General features: G+C 45.6%; 1 protein-coding gene across 3 annotated transcripts in view; it reads right to left on the reverse strand.

Moving 5' to 3' along the window:
• The window catches only part of PIWIL2 (piwi like RNA-mediated gene silencing 2), a 1,855,951-nt gene that overhangs the window by 1,176,981 nt on the left and 660,928 nt on the right, over positions 1 to 18,042 (reverse strand). For all 3 annotated transcript variants that reach the window (XM_085633754.1, XM_085633756.1, XM_085633755.1), the window contains one exon: positions 3,463 to 3,576. In XM_085633754.1, coding sequence (XP_085489880.1) covers positions 3,463 to 3,576 — 114 coding nt within the window. The remainder of the gene's footprint in view (positions 1 to 3,462; positions 3,577 to 18,042) is intronic.

Genomic DNA, 18,042 nt, shown 5'->3' on the forward strand with positions numbered 1-18,042 from the left:
CTATTTAGAAACATCAAACGAGTATCCACTTTTTAGTCTATGTTATTTATGTATGTGCATATGAATATATGTCATAGCTAGAAGACAATGCTGTTGCAGTATTATTTCTTTTTATTGCTTACGCTGTAGTATTATATCTCGCATATTGTCTTGCGATTGTAACAGCTCATATCTCTTACACGAGAAACAAGACTGTTCAATAAATCCTTTTATTGAAACGCCCGTCTATCTATTTCTGTGTAACTCTGAAGAAACTAAGCATGCACGATTGACTGAGTGAAACTGTTATCTGTTGTTTCCACGATTCTGAGACGTGTTCAGATTCTAAGGGAAACACAGTTGTCATGTTTATGCGGTTGCCAGAAACTACTCTCTTCCCGTTTATTCAAGGAGTTTCTAGTGGCTTCTGAGTTAGCTGGCACACAAAGTAATTAAGTTTAATGTACTCGATAGATGCATACTGACCGCATTCCTATGCCACAACTATAGTGTATATTATTCCAATGCGCAGAGCCTATAAGGGAAATAGGAACTACACTACATCCCATCGGATCCCCACAGAATAGACCTCATCACCAGTTCGAACACATTGGGCATAAAGCAACTGGTGATGGGCCACACCCACATCGCCGGTCACTCCTTAAATCTTTTATTCACAAACTCGCCCAATGTAGTGATCGACCAGCTACTCCCAGTTCTATGGTCTGATCACCATGTAATAAGGTTTTTAATACACGGGAAGCCGACTAAATCTCATCCCAGGAAAGAAACAAAGCTAAGTAGACCCTAGAACAAGATAAATGTAGAATCTTTCTCCACTCACTTCACTCCCCTCTCCCCCTCGGAGATAGCCTACACAAACAATGCAGCTAAAGATCTGGAACTTGCCATCAGCACGACCCTAGACACAATCGCTCCTAAAAAGGCAACTACGTGCCCAAATAAAATCTCCCCCAGGTTCACCTCAGACCTAAAAAATCGATAAACTTACCGTTAGAAAAGCTGAACGTAAATGGCAACACACAAAAAACGAAATAGACAGACAGCATTACAAAACAATGCATGGGCTCTATATGGACCTTATAGCCACGGCCAAAAAAGTTTACCTGGGAAATAGAATAAATCAGGCCTTCAATTCCCATAAAGAACTATAGTAAAGGAATTCGCCAATCCCTCCTCATGCCAACAACCGCTTTTTGCTTCCCAGGAGTGGGTTGATTCCCTTTCATCCTGTTTTATAAACAAGACAAACGACATTTACAAACGGTTTCCCTCACCAGCCGACACACCACCCAATCAGGCTGGCAATAAAGATCCTCCCTCAAAGAATTTCACACTGTTACAGAGGAAGAAGTAGCCCTCACCCTAAATAAAATTAAATCCGGATCTCCAGCCGACCCGGCCTCCGCCCAGATCCTATACAAAATCGCACCGGCTCTTATCCCTAATCAGACTAAAATTTTCAACCTCTCACTATCGCAATCCACCGTACCCACACACTGGAAGGAGGACATTATCAGACCAATCCTAAAAACAATGACAGCCAACCCAAAACAGCTTGCTAACTACCAACCAATCTCCCTTCTGCCCCTATTTGGCAAAGTCATGGAATCATTGGTCAACTGTCAGCTATATAAACATCTGGAAAGCAACAATCTGCTGGACCCAACGCAATCAGGGTTCTGGGCCTTTCACAGCACCGAAACGGCCCTACTCAAGATAGTTGACAACATCAGGCTTTCTCTTGACGCACGACAATCCGCCATCCTGATTTTACTTGATCTGTCGGCGGCCTTTGACACCATCTCACATGACGTCCTCCTGGAGCGCCTATTGGAGTTTGGTGTTGAGGGCCCAGAAATGAGCTGGATCAAGAGCTACCTCAAGAGGTCCTCCAAGGTTCAAATAGGAGATTTTTCATCTAAGAGCCAGATAATTGACAAGGGAGTCCCTCAGGGATCCATTATAAGCCCAACACTCTTTAACTTATATGTGTCCCCACTGGCAAAAATAATCCAAGCACATGGGTTCGAAACAGTGTCATACGCCGATGACACGCAGCTACTAATCACCCTTGGACCAGATCCCACCAATACCAAATTTAGATTTAAACAGTGCATGATGTCCATAAACGACTGGATGTCAAGCAACCATTTATTACTCAACAAAAGCAAAACTGAAATCATGCTCTTCAGTGATGCACAGAAATTGTGGACAGATGACTGGTGGCCGCCTTCTCTGGGATCCTGCCCCTCACCCAAGTCCACAGCCCGAAATCTGGGTATAATAGACAACAAACTCTCCATAGCGGACCACATTAATAATGTGGTATGTACCAGCTACGGTCTAATGAGTATCCTCAGGAAAATCTTTAAGTGGATTCTCCTATCGTCCCGCATGCCCCTAGTACAGGGACTAAATTAGCCGTCTAAACTACGGAAATGCACTGCTGGCCTCCATAAATGAAGAGCAGTTGTCAAAACTTCAGGTCCTACAGAACACTGTGGCCAGACTAGTCCTAAACCTCCCTCCCCGCACCCCCTCGGCGCCCAGTCTGAAAACCCTCCACTGGCTCCCCATAAAAAAGAGGATCAATTTCAAACTATGCTGTTTGGTCCATAAAACCCTTAACGGCAAAGGGCCAAAATATCTAGCCAAAAAATGTATAAAATACCAAGCAATCAGAACCCTGCGCTCTACCAGTAAACAATTCCCAACAGTACCAATAGTGAATACAGTAAGGAATGGAGGCAGATGTTTCTCCAAAATTGGCCCTGACACCTGGAACACCCTGCCTCTACATCTCCGCCTGAAGCCCCATCATAAGAGGTTCCGCAAAACTTTTAAAACCTGGCTTTTCTAGCTCTGACAAGACATCTCTCCTGGTTCTCTGAGTATCTGCTGGCTCTGTGAGACCTACGGGTGAAACACGCGCTTAACAAATACCAAATACATACATACAGGATATGAGGTGCCATAAATGGTACTTGTTTATATAATTCAACTAGGCTTCTTTGGAGGTAAGTGGAATGGCTTGGAAGCCAGCATCTTTGGACGTTGTAGTTCAGGAAGGTGTGGATTGTCCTGCACATGGTAGAGAAGGTTTTGGGGACTACAGGAATCCTACAGAGGCACCTGTCTCGCTGAGGGACTTTGGCTGCCATTTTTCCATTATGTTCTAGTGGTTCTGAAAATGGCACATCTAACAGTCAATCTACACGTGTAGCTAAAAAGTAACGATTTACAGTAATTCCATACTCAGTCATAGCTTTATGCCACTAGATTTCAAAGGAGACTTATTATGTTAAGGTGAACGTTAAAATGTATTTATTTCCATGCCTAGCACACCATTACAAATAGGCCTTAAGAGTGTTGATCCCACCCATAAACTACAGTGCTTTTTTTACATGTTCTAAAAAACAAACTTTCTGGGCATAGACATGCCAGGTATGAAAGACTTACATGATGTCCAGTACAGAATCATTGCGGATAACTTTGTGAGCAACATCAGCCAATAAAAAGAGACCTCCATCTGTCCTTCGAATGCTGGCAGCATAACCTGGCCACACCTGTAACCTAAAAGACAAACAGCATAGCGTGCTCTTAGTCAGATTTACAAAAGAATCAAGTTAAGACATTACTTGAAAGAAATTGTGCTACAAAGAAAGTGACTTCTAAGAGCATTTTTTCTATAGTCTCGGATCTTAAAACACAGGAAGACGCCGCTGGCTCGTTGATTACCTCCGACCAGCATTGTAATGAGCTGGCAACCTTCTTTGTAAGGAAGGTAGAGGACATTTATAAAAGCTTCCCTACGGTCCTTACAGGCCCCACTAAGACATCCTGCGACTCCACCAATGGTATCCTTGAGGTTTCCCCCCCCCCCCCCATTACCCAAGAGGTTTTACTGACACTTTGTTCCAAAGTGAAGTCAGGCTCCCCTGCTGATCCCCTGAAGTCTGACCAATTCCGAAAAATCCTACCCACCATTTCACACGCTTTGGAACAGGTGAGCAATGGGTCCCTAAGTGCAGCGGTCGCGCCCAAGGCTTGGAAACAGGCCAGGGTAATACCGCTGCTCAAGAAACCTTCCTTAGACCCCCAAAAACCTGAACGTTTTCGGCCCATCTCCCTGTTACCTTGGACTGCAAAGATTACAGAGGCCTACATTAATTCCCTTCTCACAGAATATCTTACTGCAAATCACAGGCTCAACGCCTCTCAAAATGGCTTCCGCCCTGGCCACAGCACCAAGTCAGGGCTCTTGGCCGTGACTGAACATCTTAGGAAACCTTAGATGCGGGGCAGACGTCGGCACTGATCCTTTTGGATCTCAGTGCCGCGTTTGACACGGTGTCTCATGCCATTTTGCTGAGTCGTCTGTCAGAGGCGGGAGTTACTGGCTCAGCATTCAAGTGGCTGTCATCTTTCCTCACAGACAGAACGTTTCAGGTGATCGCCCCCCCCCCCTTTCCCCCCCCCCCTTTTGCTTCTGGTACTTTTCCTATAGGTCAAGGGGTTCCACAAGGCTCGTCCCTGAGCCCGCTGCTCTTCAATCTCTATGTCCAACCTCTGGCTGGTCTCTTATGCCGACGATACTCAGTTGGTGGTGTCTCTGTCGAGCGACCCCGAGCAGGACGCCAGGAAATTTCAGGGCGACCTCTCGGCAGTTGCAGAGTGGATGACAGCCAACTGTCTCCAACTGAATGCCAACAAGTCGGAGGTGTTGTTGATGGGAGGGAAGCATGACCGCTGGAACGAGCTATGGTGGCCAGAAAGTCTAGGCCCCTGTCCCTAAGCCTGTAGTGAAGAACCTGGGGGTCTGGATGGACACTTCACTCAATTTTCAGACTCAGACCAAAAGGGTGGCGGGAACCTGTTTCAGCTTGCTGCGCGGACTTAAACCCATTCTGGGCTTCTTTGATGCCCCGACGAGGCAGATTATTCAGGCCTTGATCTTGTCTAGGCTCAACTATGCCTGCTCTTTGTATCTGGGAGCTAACAAGTCTGAAATGCAGAGGTTACAGAGAGCCCAGAACGCGGCCGCAAGATCCCTTCTGGGCTTGCGCAAAACCTGTTCAGTGACTAGTGCCATCCATCGCCTCCACTGGTTGCCTGTGGCCAGGCGAATTAAGTTTAAGGCACTGTGTATAGCCTACAAGATCCTGAAACTGGCAACTCCGCAAATCCTGACTGACCTTCTCTTACCCTATACACCCACGCGATCGCTTCGATCTATGGGACAATGCTTGGTAGTGATCCCCCTCGTGAGAAGGGTTCGAGCCGGTGGCCGCTCTTTCCGTAATAGAGCTGCCATTATCTGGAATTCTTTGGCGACCCATATTCCAGGGCTCACTAACTATCTTCATTTTAGGAAAGCCATCAAAACATTTATTTTTCCTTCTCTGTAGGCCCCCTGTGCCTTCTGTGCGTGTTATTCTCTTGCTGCTCAGCGCCGGGACGCCTCTTAGCTGGGGCAGCTGTTGCTGGAACACCTTTTAAAGTGGTAAAAACTAAACTAGCAATTGAAGGCTGCCTCTCGACCACCACAATCCCACTATAGCAATAGCACTATTACAGTCCGTTCATGCTGACGGTCCTTGATAACCATAGGATTTTATATCCAAAGCTTTGCTTCTATTCCCTAGACTGCACTGGAGAGAACAGAGGGTTGAGTATGAATGTATTGAGGATATGCTTGAAAGAGAACAGGTGTTGGTGTTACAGCTAAGAACTTTTTTTCTGTCAAGAAATCGTCAATAATATTCATGAAGACTGAAAACAAAAGCATACTAATCCCATTGTTGTGAGGTCACATTAGGGCCCGCTTTAAGTCTACATCTTAGTTTTACTTTCAGCTTGGCTATCTTTTTAATAGGTGACTTTTTACATGCTTTACACTTACACGATAATGTACTCGGAAGTAGTTGTACATACAGGTAATTTCTTAGTAAGTTTTATTATCATGTTATTTGTACACTTTGTCCAAGGCTAGGCACATAGAACACGATGACAGGGCATTTATGTTGCCGGGTTGGACACAGCTCTACACTTCATAGTATCATATCAGCTCTGCACTTTGACAGTGCGATTGGAACTGTGCTTTTATTATATAAACAGCCTCTGAGCAACATACAGCAGAAGAGCACTTTGGCAGGGATTATCCTGGAACGAGACTCACTGTGACTGAGCTGCAGCCCTGATGACTCTGGCCTCTATCCTGTAAAGGACGGTAGCCTGCTCTACACCAGAGCGGCCTCCTGCTACATCATACCCAGGGTATGGGGAGGGAGTTAGGCTATCCCAATGGATCTGGCAGAGGGTACTCCTGCTATGCTTTTGAGTGTTAGGTAGGAGTATCATCACACAATAAGACTATCATGGTCCGTGGCAGCTGCCACAAACAAAAGTTGTGGGTCCGGTGCAGGGGACATTTGGTGGGGGGAGAGTGGGAGGTGTTGAGCAGGGTGTGGGAGGAGAAGTTTAATAATAAGAAAAAGTAAGACTTACCTGAAGCTGCCGGCCGCTTCCCGCCTCGGTGTTCTTCCTGGTCCCAGCAGACATGGGACATCATCACAGACTCCCTGTGCAATCCCCAGACTGCTCTCATGCTATGAGATCAGCATGTATATTGGCCTGAGCGGGCTTGTTTGATGCTCCGCTCAGGCACAGGGAGTCTGTGTTGTTTCTCTAAACCGGTTGTTCAATATAGCTGGGTTGGAGAAACCTATGTGCGCATGTGTGTTTGGCAGTCCTAAGACGGCCGGTCAAACACAAATGCGCACTTAGACGCACACCAACCAGTCCTTCTACCCCTTTCCATGGCCCCATCCCAGCCCCACCCTACAAAAGCTGGCTCAGCCAGCAGGTGAAAAAAAAAACGATGATAGAATAAGGTTTTATTTTTCAGCTTCTGGTTCTGAGCCAGTGGGGCGACGCTCCTCCGCCATTGCGGAGGAGCCCCCTGATCATGGTTGAACTGTTTCTCTTTTTCACTATTTGCATAATGCTGGTTACAATGCTTTGCTTCATCTGTCTAATAACTGCTGCGCACTCTTTTTTATACAAGATTACGATTATTTTAAGAAATGTTTGAAAAGCCAACTTGGATCTTTCTCATGTTTATCTTCGGCATGCAAAAGAAATCAACGAAAGGGTAGACCTGTTTCCACTATATCCTGGGGAAATAAGAGCGGTCATGTTCGGGGTTGCCAATACCAAGCTGGTACCTTGGTCAGGTTAGGGGTTCAAATGAGGCACTGTGAGCTAGTAAGGAATTAGGCCAACATTTTCTGATATGTGTGATCCGAGCCCCCATATTTTGACGTTTATGTTGGCAAGATACACAGTCCTACTTGATTCGTAGGAACCATACAACACAATCTTACATGTGGTGAGAAGATTGCATGGAACGGAGTGAAAAAATACATAAGGTCCTGGGTATGGGGTTCCCAGGGTCCAATGAGGGTCAGGGAAGGGGGCCCAGTAGCCACCCCTACGCCATTAATAAAAATAATAAGGCTCTGGGAGGGGTGGGGGCAACTTGGACCCACACTCTTTTAAAAAAAAAGAAAAAAAAAGGTCAAGTGGGGGCGTTTGCCGCAGGGAATATGATGTATTAGGAGCACATGCGTTTTGTAAACACTTACAGCCATTAGCTGAACACCAGCTGTGCAAAATTAAATAAGTAAAGTACGATGGTAGTGACACGTCACTATGTAAACTATTAATCAAACTAACACTCTTTGGATGATGTGATCAGTGATGTCAATGATGGTATTTGAGATGTCATCAGTGACGTCACAGAACATGTCATAATTGACATAAGTGTTGAGGGTATTAGCAGTCCATAGTGGGGTGCAAGTTATAGTTACTTCTAACTATAACTGGTGAACTTCTGTAGGTTTTTTTACAATTCAAAACGTTAATGTTATCACACCTAACTATAATGTTACTTTAACCTTTGCTTTTTCAGAGTGTGTGTGTAAATATATATGTATATATACACACACACACATATATATATATACACACGCAAACAATATAAAGGGGTGCATACATCTAGCTGTGCATCTAGGTACGCAGTTATTTATATATGAAAGAAAATGCATGCATATACCTAAACTGAGCAAGGTTTTTGTTGCATGTTGTGGAAAGCTGCAAATAGATTGTATGCAACACATCAGAAAAAAAATGTGCATTATACATATATATATATATATTATCTACTGGCGGTCGCCAGTAGATAGTTATAGTTAGGACCGTGTTTCCATAGGAAATCTCAAAATTCTATTTTGAATAACTTTGGCGCCGGTTGACGAATCTTCGCGAAATTTTCAAAACTAATGGGGCGTTCCGCTCAGCTCCTACCCTGAAAGTCTCGGGGGGATTCGTCAAGCGGGGGCCGAGAAAAAAGGGGGGTCCCAAAACGCGTTTTCGCCATGCATTTTCCCATAGGATCTTTATTCGAAGGTACAGCCCGAACGGCTGAACAGAATTACTTGAAATTTGGCAGAGAGGTAGTCCTCAGATCAGGGACGTGCCTTTTGCATATATGGAGTCAATCTGTTCAGTAGTTCCTGAGAAAACTGCAGTTAAAAGCACATACATATCTATAGGCGCGCACCGTGCGCGCACCCTAACGTGTGCGAGCGTAATTCTGATTGGTTGTTACATGTCGGTCAACGTTCGAATCGGTCGAAATCAGAAAGTGTCGGCCGCCATTTTGTTTGTTTTCAGTGCGAGAGTGGAAAAGGAAGGTGGCGAACGTGAAAAGGGGGCAGGGTAGAGAGTTCCTGACCCCCTAGCCTTGGTCAGGGGGTCCCTGAAGGACCCCGAAGGCAGAAAAAAACATTAAAAAAAATTTTTTCTTTAAATCGAGGAGGTGCACGCACGGTGCGCGCACGGTGAAAAACCATTAAAAAAAATTAAAAAATTTTAATAAGTAGTTTATTGAAAAATAAATATATAAAAAAATGTATAATACATACATAACTTAGCATTTAAAAAAACGCACACATTCACTGAAAAAACCATAGGTTTCAAACACGTTATAGTTAGGAATTAGCATTTAAAAAACCTTGCAAATTCACTTAAAAAACCATAGGTTTCACACATGTTATAGTTAGGTGGATATTTCACTCGTAAAAAACCAATGAAATTCCCCCGTTATAGTTAGTTGAGATAACTATAACTCGCGCGACCGCCACTCTATCACAAGGATGATGTCATCAGTGATGTCATGAGTGATGCCACTGACCATGTCATGAGTGATGTAATATGTGACGTCATGAGCAGAGGATTGCGGGCGCGCGAGTTATAGTTATCTCAACTAACTATAACGGGGGAATTTCATTGGTTATTTACGAGTGAAATATCCACCTAACTATAACATGTGTGAAACCTATGGTTTTTTTAGTGAATATATATATATATATATATATATATATATATATATATATATATATATATATATATATATATATTCATATTCGACAATCCAATTCAAACAATGATTGAAGAGGCGCTGACGCCGTGGGAGATTCCGTCAAGAAAAAATCTTTATTCACACCTTAAAGGCCAAACGCGTTTCGACGGTCTTGCCGCCTTGGTCACTGAACACAGGTAGGACGCCATTACCAAGTTTAAATACAACGTTGTCATGACTACCCAATCACTATTCCATGGAGATAGAAAGGGTCACATTAACACATGAGAGTATAAGGAAAACAAAATCAAACACTATCAATGTTTACTCACATATTAGAACTTAAAATTCAAACATCAATGTTGTCATGGATTAGCTCGCCGTTAACTAAATAAAGAACAGCATTTAGATATAAATCTATACCCTAGTGGGTAGTGACTACATGTGACTAGTAAATTGTTAGAACCATTCTTATAGATTGGGAGAAACTGAACCGAGAAACTGAACCGAACTTTGTTGTGCATACCTGGTGGTTTTAACTGTGTTTATGGAGTGGGCTGAAAGCTAAAATTGGAAGCCTTTGAAATATGAGAAATACAATATTAAATATACAATATTCATTGCAGATGCACACTGAGGGCTTCATCAGCATTTAATCCTTTTGGGATTTTACTGTCTAGTAACATGATGTATATATATATATATATATACACACACATGCACATATATGTTTGATTTCTAGATCCATTAGTAAGACTACATAACTGGACAATTCAAGAAGAAATCCTTCAGGCCTTTGTAATACAGCTCATCAGAGCCCTTCTCCAAAGCCAAAGAAGTTTAATAGGTGTGTAATACATTATTGCAAGAATCCCGGTGTTTGGAAACACACATAATGTGAAATTCTGTCTGGAGAACCCATAGCTGGAACCAGCAGGAATGGTGGATTCCTGTATTTTTCAGAAATTACTAACTTGGATAAAAGTCCCTACTCGTATGTATAGATTCATATGGCTTTATTTAAGGCTAATTTCTCAAAAAACTATTTGGAGGAATTATATATCAGAACCGGAGGCGAGGATTATGCACACTATCTTCGCTTTAATCAGTATAGCAGCCATATTTTACAAGACACAGATAAAACTACTATTCCCATGAGGCCTTGGGAATACCATAACTGTTCACAACAGTTTAGCAACCAATTGCAAAGGAGTCCAAACAACAGCGGAGTGGGGTGTTCACATTCCCCGTTCTCAGTATCGGCCAATTTGGCCATTCTCAGTACAATCACCTCCCCGCGCGGCTTACAAGCCTGCTAATAGGCATAGAGCTGAATACAGTTTGGGACACCTCCTTTCAGGGTTTCTTCCCCTGTTAGTTTACAAGCACCAAGGGAGAGTGCCCCAGGGCTTAGACTCAGTTAAGTGAGGCACCGCCCACCCAATCTTGTTGGCTGTTCCCCAACCTCGGAGGGTAGGTCAGAAGGCCTTGAGGGAGAGCATGCCCAGCTCTGTCCTATGATAGGAAGGCTGGAGATGAAACTTGAGGAACATGATTGAAATGTTACAGCAAGAACGATGCCTTTTTTCCTTCATTTCATGTCATCATGATGCTTAAAACCGCCTGAAATGTAACAGTTTAAAAACACATAAAACAGAAACCTTTGATCCAACTATGAAAATGACCAGGCTTTTAGGTAAATTCTAGATCTTGCACTATGCAAATGCGTTTCATTCCACTTTTGGGCAGCCACGACTTAACTCCAAACTTCACCATTTTAAGACGTGGAACCAAAAGCAAAAAAAAAAAGATTCTTCACCCATCTTAAGCAGGAGATGTTTTTAGCCTGACCTTTGGGACCTTAGGGCCAGCTGTACAAACCTTTATTATGATCGCAAAGACTCTGAATCTCAACAACAAAAAGCAATCGCATTTTAGGAGTCTGTTAGCCTGTAAAGTTTACAGACCCCGAAAATGAGATTGCGAATGGACACCAATTCAGTGCTTGGAAGGAGCCTATTGTGAGCATCCGTCACAAATATCGAGTCAGTATCTAATTCATCAGTTGTTTAATACAATAATTTCAGATTCAAACCATTGAAAAGTTGCCATCTCCCAAGTTGGGGTGGTAACACATTTGCAAGCTGAAGGGGTTCCGTAGGACCCCATCACATTTGTGTATTTTTGTAAAAGTTTTAGGATGAACCGTTGGTTTCAGTGAGCCTTTAAAAAACCTTTATATAAATTTTTAAAGCAAACTTGTTTCCTTTAAAGGAAAACAGGACAAAAGAAGTGAAGCAGATGAGAGGCAAGATGGCGTCCGACTGACACCGCCGTTGTGATGCTCCGCTGAGCATCCCCCTGTGAACTGGGTGATTCATGGTTTAAAGGCTAAAGAAACTTTCGGACTTAAGCTATAAGGTCTTGCACGTCGCGGAAATACTCCGACTGCAAGGAATGTCCCAGAAAAAACCTTCCAGAGGCTCATCTGTAACCCCTATCTGCGCTCTGAGACTCGATCTCGCGCTTCTCCCCTGCCTTGAGGATGTCCATCCAGCTCGGGCCTCCTGGATTCACGTTGGCCTGCGTGCGCTTCCTACGGCTAAACTGAGAGCATATTTTCTGTAAATTCACATTATCTTTCTCAGTCATGTGAATGAAGTCTGACATTCTCAGTAAAACATGTACATCCAACAAGGGCAGAGACTGTCAGTTGATTTCTTTGTGTTCTACTGCAGCTTCCCAGAGTGTTCTAAAGAACAACTATAGCGCTAACAGTCCTACTTATGACAAACGTATTGCAAACCTGAAGCCATCTTGATTGGAATAAAGTTGTAACTCTTAAAACATTTAATTTAAAAAGGAACAAAATGAGGAGGTTAATTTTGCCATAGAAAGTATGATTAGTGCTGCAGAAAGAAAAATTCGGGCACATTTTGAGTGACTTCTCAAATCCTCTTGCATTTCATTAAAAAACTCTGACATGCAGACTGAAACATGCACTTTCAATACCAGCAGCAGACTTCCCTGGTGAGCAGTAGCTTTACTACAGGGATCTAATAAGCAACTAGAGTGCTAACATCCAGAATTTATGGCAAATGTGTGACACATCTGAATGCCTTCTTGATGGAACCAAAGTAAACAAGCATTGAAAATGCAATAGGTCTCGCCCTCGTTTAAGTTAAAGCAATTCTGTTTGTAATTAGGTGGCTTTTTAGCTTTGCTTTTATTAGTGTTTTTCAAACTTTCATGTACATAACATGCATATGTATGCATATATGTATATGTGTATGTATGCATGCATTTAGATTTGTATTTATATAGATATGCAGATTATATATATGTTTAGGAGTGGAGTAGGCTTCACAAAGGAATGGGTGGAGCAGTATCCTGTTGTATAGCGGCATCCGACGAAGGCTGTAAAGCCGAAATGCATTATGCCCGAACTTTCCATTAAAGGTTTTCCTTGGATTCCCCTGAGTGGCATCATACTTTTCTTTACCGGAGGAGTCTGTGGTGATGTTTATATATGTATGGAGATATATATATATATATATATATATATATATGCATATGTATGAGTGTAGAAAGAGGTGTAGAGGTGTAGAGGTAGAGAGTAGTAGAGAGAGAGGTAGAGAGTAGACGATGAGTAATCGAGAGTAGAGAGAGTGAGTAGTAGAGAGTAGTAGAGAGAGTAGTAGAGAGAGTAGCAGAGAGAGTAGCAGAGAGAGTAGCAGAGAGAGTAGTAGAGAGTGTAGAGTGAGTAGTAGAGAGTAAGTAATAGAGAGTAAGTAGTAGAGAGTGAGTAGTAGAGAGTAGTAGAGTGAGTAGGAGAGAGTAGTAGAGTGGGTAGTAGAGAGTGAGTAGTAGAGTGTGAGTAGTAGAATGAGTAGTAGAGTGTGAGTAGTAGAATAAGTAGTAGAGTGAGTAGTAGAGTGAGTAGTAGAGTGAGTAGTAGAGTGAGTAGTAGAGAGTAGTAGTGAGTGAGTAGTAGAGAGAGTAGCAGAGTAGTAGAGTGAGTAGTAGAGTGAGTAGTAGAGAGTGAGTAGTAGAGAGTAGTAGTGAGAGAGTAGTAGTGAGTGAGTAGTAGAGAGAGTAGCAGAGAGTAGTAGAGTGAGTAGTAGAGTGTGAGTAGTAGAATAAGTAGTAGAGTGAGTAGTAGAGTGAGTAGTAGAGTGAGTAGTAGAGTGAGTAGTAGAGAGTGAGTAGTAGAGAGTAGTAGTGAGTGAGTAGTAGAGAGAGTAGCAGAGTAGTAGAGTGAGTAGTAGAGTGAGTAGTAGAGTGAGTAGTAGAGAGTAGTAGTGAGAGAGTAGTAGTGAGTGAGTAGTAGAGAGAGTAGCAGAGAGTAGTAGAGTGAGTAGTAGAAAGTAGTAGAGTGCGTAGTAGAGTGCGTAGTAGAGTGCGTAGTAGAGTGCGTAGTAGAGTGAGTAGTAGAGTGAGTAGTAGAGAGTAGTAGAGAGTAGTAGAGAGTAGTAGAGAGTAGTAGAGAGTAGTAGAGAGCAGTAGAGAGTGAGTAGTAGAGTGAGTAGTAGAGAGAGTAGTAGAGAGAGTAGTAGAGAGAGTAGTAGAGAGAGTAGTAGAGAGTGAGTAGTGGAGCAGTAGAGAGTAGTAGCGAGTGAGTAGTAGAGTGAGTAGTAGAGAAAATTATATAAATATATTAAAATAAAAAATGAAAACAAAAAAATTAATCAATATTTTAGTTTGAATGTTATTTAATGAATAAAATATTTATAAATAAACAGTTAAAACACTGTAGAAAATCAGTACAAAAAATAGGTATATCTACTATCACACTTAAAAATAATTATTTAAAAAACCTTTGAAATTCACTAAAAAAACCATAGGTTTCAGAGACGTTATAGTTAGAAATTAGCATTTAAAAAACCTTAGAAATTCACAGAAAAAACCATAGGTTTCAGGGGTGTTCTAGTTAGCTGGCCATTTCACTCGTACAAAACCATTGAAATTCCTCCGTTATAGTTAGTTCTGCTAACTATAAGTCGCTCGCCCGCAATGCACTGCTGATGATGTCACATATTGCATCATTCATGACAGGGTCAGTGACATCACTGATGACATCTCAAATGAAAAGTAAGAACAAGGTTCAAGTCCCACTGTGGCATGACGAAGGGAACAGGAGGGAACATAGGAGTAATGCCCTTGAGAAAACGGGAGACAACAGGGGACTTGAAAAGAGAAGGCTGATTAGGAAGCCGTAAGAAAGCAGAGATTGCAGCAATTTTTTTTTTTTTTTTTTTTTTAAACATGTTTTTATTGCAGCATTTTAAACAAAACATCCATCGGGGCAACCGGCACCCGCGTACAATCTCAAATCACACCCCACGTTGTAGCAATGCACACAGCCGTTTAGCCGACATCCCGGGGGCCGGGCGGCGTATTAAGACAGTGATTCAAATTATCACAACGATCTCCACATAGCGAAGCCCGGTCCATGTCCCGTGATAGCCTCTGCTTTTATTCCTATCAAATTCTCTCCCCAAATCCAACTCGTCGTAACACTCCCACCACACCCCACCCCAGTAACTCTGCCCCCGCCCACCCCACCCCCCAACTGCTGCTGATGTGGGCCCTGCCAGTGGTTCCCAACACTAATGCGTGCCAATCATTGGGGTTTGCATCTAGTCTCCCCAGCCTCCAGGAACTCCGCCCTCCTACCGCTCGTGCTCCGCACGCTCCAGCCAGTGATCCTGCAGAAGCAGAGATTGCAGCAAGATACCCCTTCAAGGTGCCCGAGCAGAGCCCTGCTGGGCCAAAGAAAGAACAAAGAGGAGAACCTCAGAAAGAGGGGCAGAATGGGGATCCACAGCCTTTGCTGTGCACCATGCCACAAATTTGTTCCACCGGCAGGCGTATACCGTCTTTGTGGAGGGACGCCTGGCTGCCAGAATGACATCACAGACTTCAGGAGGCAAGTCAAATGGCATCAACTGTCGCAGCTCAATCTCCACGCATGGAGGTGGAGGCTGGACAGGTTCGGGTGGAGGACCGTCCCCTGTTGCTGCGACAGAAGGTCCTCCTGAAGAGGCAGTCGTATCGGAGGATCGATGGACATACTGAGTAGCTCGGGATACCAGTACCTTCGTGCCCAATCCGGAGCCACCAAGATGACTTGGGCCCGGTCGCGCCTGATCTTCTTCAGCACTCTGGGCAGAAGTGGTATAGGCGGAAAGGCGTACAACAGACCGCAACTCCACTCGCGACGAAAAGCGTCTCCGAGCGAGTGCCGCCTTGGAAATTCCAACGCGCAGAACTGCTGACATTGCGCGTTCTCTTCGGTGGCCAATAGATCTAACCAAGGCTCTCCCCACTGCAGAAAGAGACCTTGCGCCACGTCCAAGTTCAGACGCCATTCGTGATCCATCATGCACCGGCGGCTGAGTTAGTCTGCTCTGGCGTTCAGAGAGCCCGCCAGATGTTGAACCACCAGGGTGATGCCCTGATGTTCCAGCCATGTCCAGAGGCGCAGAGCCTCCTGACAAAGGGTCCACGACCCCACCCCGCTTTGTTTGTTGCAATACAACATGGCGGTGGTGCTGTCCGTGAACACCTGCACGACACTTCCCCGGACAGAGGGAAGGAAGGCTTTCAGTGCAAGTCGGATCGCCCTCAGCTCCAATAGGTTGATATGGAGCCGAGACTCCGCCGGAGAACAGAGTCCTCTGATCTCCGCCTCTCCCATATGGCCCCCCCAGCCCAGGAGGGACGCATCCGTCACTACGACATGCTCCGGTTGGGGTACGGAGAGGGATCTGCCGTTGACCCAATCGCGATTTGTGAGCCACCACTGCAGCTGGTTCACAGTGACATGGTCGGACAGGTTGCCGCGATGCTGGGCCCACTGAAACTTCAGGTCCCACTGCAGAGCCCGCATCCGCCACCTGGCGTGAGGTACTAACAGAATGCAGGAGGCCATCAGCCCCAGTAGCCACAGCACCAACCTGACCGAAACCCAGGACAAAGGCCGGAAGATGGAAATCAGGGCCTGAATGTCCCGGACCCGCTGTTCCGGCGGATAGACCCGGAACTGCGCCGAATCGAGAACCGCTCCGATGAAAAGGAGCTTCTGGGAGGGACTCAGGTGCGACTTCGGCACATTGATGGAGAACCCCAGCGAGTGCAGGAGGTCGGCCGTAGTCTGGAGGTGGGAGACGACTTGCTGGGGCGAGCCCGCCTTCAACAGCCAGTCGTCGAGATAGGGGAAGACTGGAACCCCTGATCGGCGTAGATGAGCTGCGACCACCGCCAACACTTTCGTGAACACCCGAGGGGCACTGGTGAGGCCGAAGGGGAGCACGGTGAACTGAAAGTGCTCCTGACCCACCGTGAACCGCAAGTAACGCCGGTGGGCCGGCAGGACGGGGATGTGGAAATAAGCGTCCTGCAAGTCCAACGCTACCATCAAGTCTCCAGGGTCTAGGGCAGCCAGAACCTGAGCTAAAGCGAGCATCTTAAACCGGTCCTTCCGGAGGAAGGTGTTGACGCTCCTGAGGTCCAAGATCGGGCGTAGGCCCCCTTTGCCCTTCTTGGGAACCAGAAAGTAGTGGGAATAACAACGACGACCTACTTCTGGACCAGATACGCGCTCGACGGCCTCTTTGGCCAAGAGGGCTGAAACTTCCTCTCGTAGAAGATGCAAATGATCCACCGACATACGGTCTCGAAGGGGAGGGAGTAGCTCCTTCGGACGATTTGCAGCACCCACCTGTCCGACGTGATGGAGCGCCAGTGGAGCAGGTGATGGCGAACTCTGCCGCCCACTGGCGTGGAATGGGCCTGAAAGCTCGGACTAGGAGGGCTTTGAGGCGGATGCTGCCGGGGTGGATGTGGACTGACCGGCACGTTGACCTCCAGTACCGCCTTGGCGGAATCCACGTCCGCGACCGCGTGCAGGTTGGTTCTGCGGCCGGTGGCTGGGCGGACGTGAGGAGGCGCCCTTTCCTTGGCCACGAAAGGGACGAAAGGCGGACATTTGCGGCCGCGGGGCCGAAAGACCCAAGGACTTGGCCGTGGCCCGGGAGTCCTTGAACCGAGTCAGCGCACTGTCCACCTTCTCACCAAAAAGGCGAGTGCCATCAAAAGGCATGTCCATGAGGGAACTCTGGACATCCCCCGAAAATGACGTGGACCTCTGTGGTGGAAATCGCCCTACTCAGCGAGTCCGTGGTGTCAAGTCCACACCGTATGGCATGCCGCGCTGCATCTCGACCGTCAGCAAGAGCTTGAGCGAGTCGTGTCCGGGCCTCCACCGGACACAAGGGCACCACGTCCTCCACCGCATCCCACAGAGAGTGGGAATAACGGTCCAACAGGCACGCGGTATTTAAAGACCGCAGTCCCAAACTCAGGGACGAGAACAGTTTCTTGCCAAACTGCTCCAACCTCTTGGATTCCCGATCCGAGGAGCAGATGGGAAGGAGGATTGGGAGGTTGAGGCCTGGATAACCAGACTCTCGGGGTGGGGTGTTGGGAGAGGAAACTGGGGTCGCCTGGAGCAGGGCGGTGGCGCCGGGCAACGTTCAGGTCCACAGGAAGGACTGTGGAGGGCTTGGACCAAGTGCCCTGCAGAACGTCAATGAGAGCCTCATTAAACTGAA

Source organism: Triturus cristatus, chromosome 11 (assembly GCF_964204655.1).
Source record: "Triturus cristatus chromosome 11, aTriCri1.1, whole genome shotgun sequence".
NCBI classification, from domain to species: domain Eukaryota; kingdom Metazoa; phylum Chordata; class Amphibia; order Caudata; family Salamandridae; genus Triturus; species Triturus cristatus.